Source organism: Coniophora puteana, assembly GCF_000271625.1.
Source record: "Coniophora puteana RWD-64-598 SS2 unplaced genomic scaffold CONPUscaffold_22, whole genome shotgun sequence".
Lineage (NCBI taxonomy): Eukaryota > Fungi > Basidiomycota > Agaricomycetes > Boletales > Coniophoraceae > Coniophora > Coniophora puteana.
The window spans coordinates 134551-139244 of NW_006913074.1; the positions used below are offsets into that span (position 1 = coordinate 134551).

The 4694-nt window shown below is 48.0% G+C and overlaps 1 protein-coding gene across 1 annotated transcript; it reads left to right on the plus strand.

The window, feature by feature from the left end:
- Positions 1 to 2343: 2343 nt before the first annotated feature.
- On the plus strand, positions 2344 to 3384 carry CONPUDRAFT_78272 (uncharacterized protein; the record flags this gene model as incomplete). The annotated part of the gene is made up of 5 exons (XM_007777503.1): positions 2344 to 2426; positions 2462 to 2607; positions 2657 to 2745; positions 3144 to 3269; positions 3313 to 3384. 5 exons carry the CDS (start codon positions 2344 to 2346, stop codon positions 3382 to 3384), a joined length of 516 nt encoding a protein of 171 aa, XP_007775693.1.
- Between the last annotated feature and the right edge of the window lie 1310 nt (positions 3385 to 4694).

Sequence of the window (4694 nt, forward strand, 5' to 3'; positions counted from 1 at the left end):
GTAGAATGGTCACTGGTGGTCAGGGAGGGAAAAATCCATGAGTGAGGAGTGGTGGAGTACTAGTGGTAGAGAAGGAGGGGTGGTTGGTGCAGCAGATAACCAAGAGAACATTAAATATGACACAAGGAGCGGAAGTCGGAGGTTGGTGAAGGTTATGTGGGTAGAGGCACAGCGCAGCAGGATGTCCAATGGGGATATGCTGGGCTGAAGTGGCACCACTGCTCTGGGTTCTGGCGGGTCTCCAGGGTAGTGGCAGCAGAAGCCTATGGGGGAAAGGGTGGCCAAACATAGAGTTTATGCTAGGGGTATAGGGGGGTGGGGGGAGTCTACATGCACAGTAAAGGGGGATATTTTGGTAGCGAGGTCAACATCGGCATGGTCCGGGGCAGATCAGGGGTGTTCATAATGACGGGTTCCATAGTGCAGGCACAAGTGACTATAGCAAGGCCCTGACGGGCAGACCTGGATCCAAAGCATCCAGAGATACAGTCTTCTGGAAGTACTACGAGTCTTACACAACATAAGACTAACACCTAAGATAAGACGATCTGACATGGAACCTGAACATAGGGGCTATCATACAAACCAAGGTTCCAGCGACAATACTTAGTACACGGAAGTTCTATACAGAAGCACCCAAAAATGTCTACATCTGCGCTACAAAGTAACAGGTTGCATACCACTCGCTTATTGTTGGTCGCTCACGAAGATAGGCCATGTTGTTCTCTGATTATGGATGGGTGTGCTAATGAGAGGTCATAATTACAGAATCAATGAGTGTTAGGTGTCAGAGAATCGAAGAGCGCTATGACGGGCTGAGCATATCTCTCAGAGTCCCACTTTTGAATGACAGTGATCGCTACCTGCTGTTCACAAGTGTGTGAATCAAAATTCAAGCCAAAGGATGGTTGATGTTACCTTCCACCCAAATGTGAGAACATCTAATGACATCACAGTCAGACTTCAAGGAGATAAGGACTAATGTTGAAGACATCAAGTTATCTCCCAGAATATTCGCAGTTAAGCTATTCAAAGATGCAACAAGAATGTTTGCTCACATTTTGATTATTGCAATCATAAGGGATGGAGAGGGAAATAGTAATCGTGGAGAAAGCTTTTGTGAATACGAGCTGAGCTGTTTGGACGAGATGATGCAGTGAATACTGAGAGGTCCCGGTAATACATGAAAGTCGTGAATGTCAGAAGTTTATCGGATAAAATGATATGGCAGAAACTATATCAGGTTGAATATACTTATTTTAGGTCAGAAAAGTACCGCTCATTCCACAATTCAAATCAGTGACAGACGAGAGCATTCGACGGGGACATTTGAGCGCTTGAGCATGATGGGCGCACGTAGGAATCGAGCAGTTAAGAAACAAAGGCAAATAACACGACTCGAAAGAAAGATGTGCTGTGCTCAACTGAGATATCGGGGGAAAGCCGATAGGAACCAAATGAACCGAACTGGCTCACAACGGCAACTTCCGGTAAGAACCGCGATCAGATGAAACTATGACATTAGACCTGTCTCCTTTGGATCCAGGAATGCAAATAAGCTGGTGTGATCAAATATGGGAATCATATGAGGGATGTGGAGATATCTATTGTAGAGACTGACATGGGAGGTGGGTAAGGACAGTGTGGGGCAATGCACAGCTGGGGTTTGCAGAGGGTGATCTAGTATAGGATGGAAGTGACGTAGACACAGCAAGTATGGGATAAGCCTGGAGGGGGGGCTATGGAGGTCGAGGCAGGGGGTAGCAGTGGTTAAGCAGTCACACTCGGGGCTGCACAGAGGGAAGGGGGTGGTTAGGCCAAGGTTGGGGAAGGCAGGGAGGAGACAAACCACTTGTTTGACCACTAGAGTGGTAGCAGAGGGGGAGTCGGGGAAATGGTTGACTCGTATCCGACTGATGAATTTTGACCGTCCCACCTGTACCTCCAACTGGTATGTCGGAAAAAGCCAAATGGGGTTTGAAATGGTTTCCTATTTAGACAGGTTTTCAATTTCCGTTGCAAAGCGATGCGAACATTGAAATTCCATTGGACGAGGCTGCTTTCCATCATAAGGGTGTTGTCAATTAGTTCTCAATTCCATGGCAATCACTTTAAAATAGCTATCACAATGACCAAAGGGTCCCATTGGAATGTATTTTAATTCTTGATTCATTGTGAGGCGATTTCAATACATTTCAATTATATGGCCATATTCCTGGGATTTTTCTGACATATCCATCAGGAGGGGCTGAGGGGTGGTCCCTATACTTGAGCTGGTGATGGCGATGGAATTTTTCCAGCATGTATGGTGGCACCATCTGAGCGGCACCGCTAGGGACAGCGATGACAACTTTGGAGGAGATGAGGGGTGCAGCAAGGAAGGGAACAGGGTTAGGGTCTGCTCGGTCAGCACCCTCCACCAGCAAGTACGTCCAATCAGCAGTGGCATTGACCACCACAGACACAAAGCCGGTGAAGATAGGAGGGCTTTCCACTTCACCAGGGGCCCTAGTATCAATGATGTCAGAGTATGCCACAATGTGCATGCCCTCCAAGAACTGACGACGACTCGTGATGCTGATGCTGCGGATATGGAAGAGTGGAAAGGTGTGTAATCCTACTCGTGTCGTAAGAGGCTTCTCATAGTGGTATACAGTGAGAGTGGTGTCCATGGCTGCATACAGGGGTCCATCTCAAGATAACGGGGTGTGTGTCATGGTGTCAGGGGATGGCAGTGAAGTTTTAGTGAGCGCATCAACAGATAGGGTGCAGAGGGCGGCATATAAGTGTCGCACAACATGATGTAAAGAGCAGTAGTGAAGGAGAGGCAGGCAGGATGTCATGCAACATAGGAAGAAAACAGGGGGAAGGGGGCCACCCTATCTGTGCTGTGGACAAGTTGTCTTCTGTATCCTTACCTGGCCAGGATTTGCGGGGTACACAGCTAGCAATAGTTGGCAGTGTATCATTCGGGCATGCTAGGGCAGCGGGCGGGGGGTCAGGATAAAGTTTTTGGGATGTATTAGGTGGCAATTGTAAGGGCACAGAGGTTGCCAGTCCCACTATCTCAGTGGATGCAGTGGATCTGGTCCAGGCGTTCAATGTGGCGCCGTCACACCGCTGTGGGAACAACGGTTCAATAGAGCATCCCAGGAAGAGTTTCTACCCAGAAGAAGGGGGGAACAACGGGCAAAGGTGGTCTTACAGGAAAAGAGAGGGGGGAGTTGGGTGCTTGGGTGAAAAGATGGTGGTCAGGCAGATCACACCCGGTGAGCAGAGCAACACTGCAGTGTGGGTGTTTGGGGCCTATAGAGCAAGTACATAGCCCAGGCCAAGGCTAGCAAGGGACTTGATGTGTATGCCAAGGTGGTGCAGCATTTGTAGGCCACTACATACTGACAACATGCATTGGGGTGCACTCATTATTTAAGTTGTACTCATGCAGGTGCACTAATTATGAGGGAATGTAGTAGCATAGGCATAGGTGTAGGTATAGGTGGGGGTTCTCAGTTTTGGTGTGAGGCCTAGTTGCGATGAACAACACATCACACACCCTGGTGCGGACATGGCGGGAGCTCTTTGAGAGAGATGCCCACCCTGTACGTGGTGGTACAGAACCCCCTCTGATACATGCATGTGAGCGAGGGACAGATCTGATGTCTGTTACTGTTATCCCCCGCCAGAAGAGACAGCCAAATTCCCGTAAGTCCTGGAATATTTTCCTCGCATGCCCGTCCTGTGAAATAAGGTTTGAATCATCCACGAGACCCAAGCTAATACTGAAAAAATCCACAAAGTGCCAAAGTGGACGGATTCCCTACTATACGAGCATCAGTGGATTTTAGAACCGAGGACCAACCACTGTCAGACTGTACAGTCTGCATGGGAGCCGATATTGGTAATAAGCCCATATTAGGCAGGGTATTGGTGGTAGCCAAGCCATAAAAGGAGAATCAAGGTGTTATTACTGAGCCAGATTCACCGATACAGCGGCTATAAGATTATAGTGAGCCTTGAGAGGGCACTCTGTCATTGGTCCAAAATATTGAGGGCTTGTGCTTTCTGGTTGTGCCCAGTTTTGTTTCAGTGGGGGTGGAAGGTGTTAGATCAATATATGATTACTCTTTTGTTCACAACCTGAGGTTATTTCACAGCTGGTTATTGACCCAAGCTCAATTTTTTTTTTCAAAAGTGCCCATTTTCTGTCTTTTGAGCCATGTTACTTCATTCCTAGACATCCCCTTGCAAATCCAATGCAGGATGATATGGAATGGCATGGGATCATAATTATCATGAATTTAGTTTGAGAGTTTTGCGGGGGAAACAGCCACAAAAGACATTTGTACATCCTGGCAGTGGTGTACATTCTCACGGGGGATGACAGTACACATGAGTCACATGATATTTTGGCAGAGGAATGACTCTACCAGCCAAACAGGTTATGAGATGAGGCCCCCTTGAATCCCAGTTACCTTATGCGGTAACGGGCATTTATTGGAGAATTGGAAGCTAAATACAAGTACACCGCCGGTTGAGCTAGGAGTGCCTGGGATATGATTAGGCGCGTTTCCAAGGCATATCGCCCAGATTACATGGTGAGCACATTTCAGCCGCCCCTTCTTTCACTCGCACCACCACCATCCCCCCGTGGGAACTTTTTCTCTCCTCCCCCTCCCCCACTAAATTATTAGCGA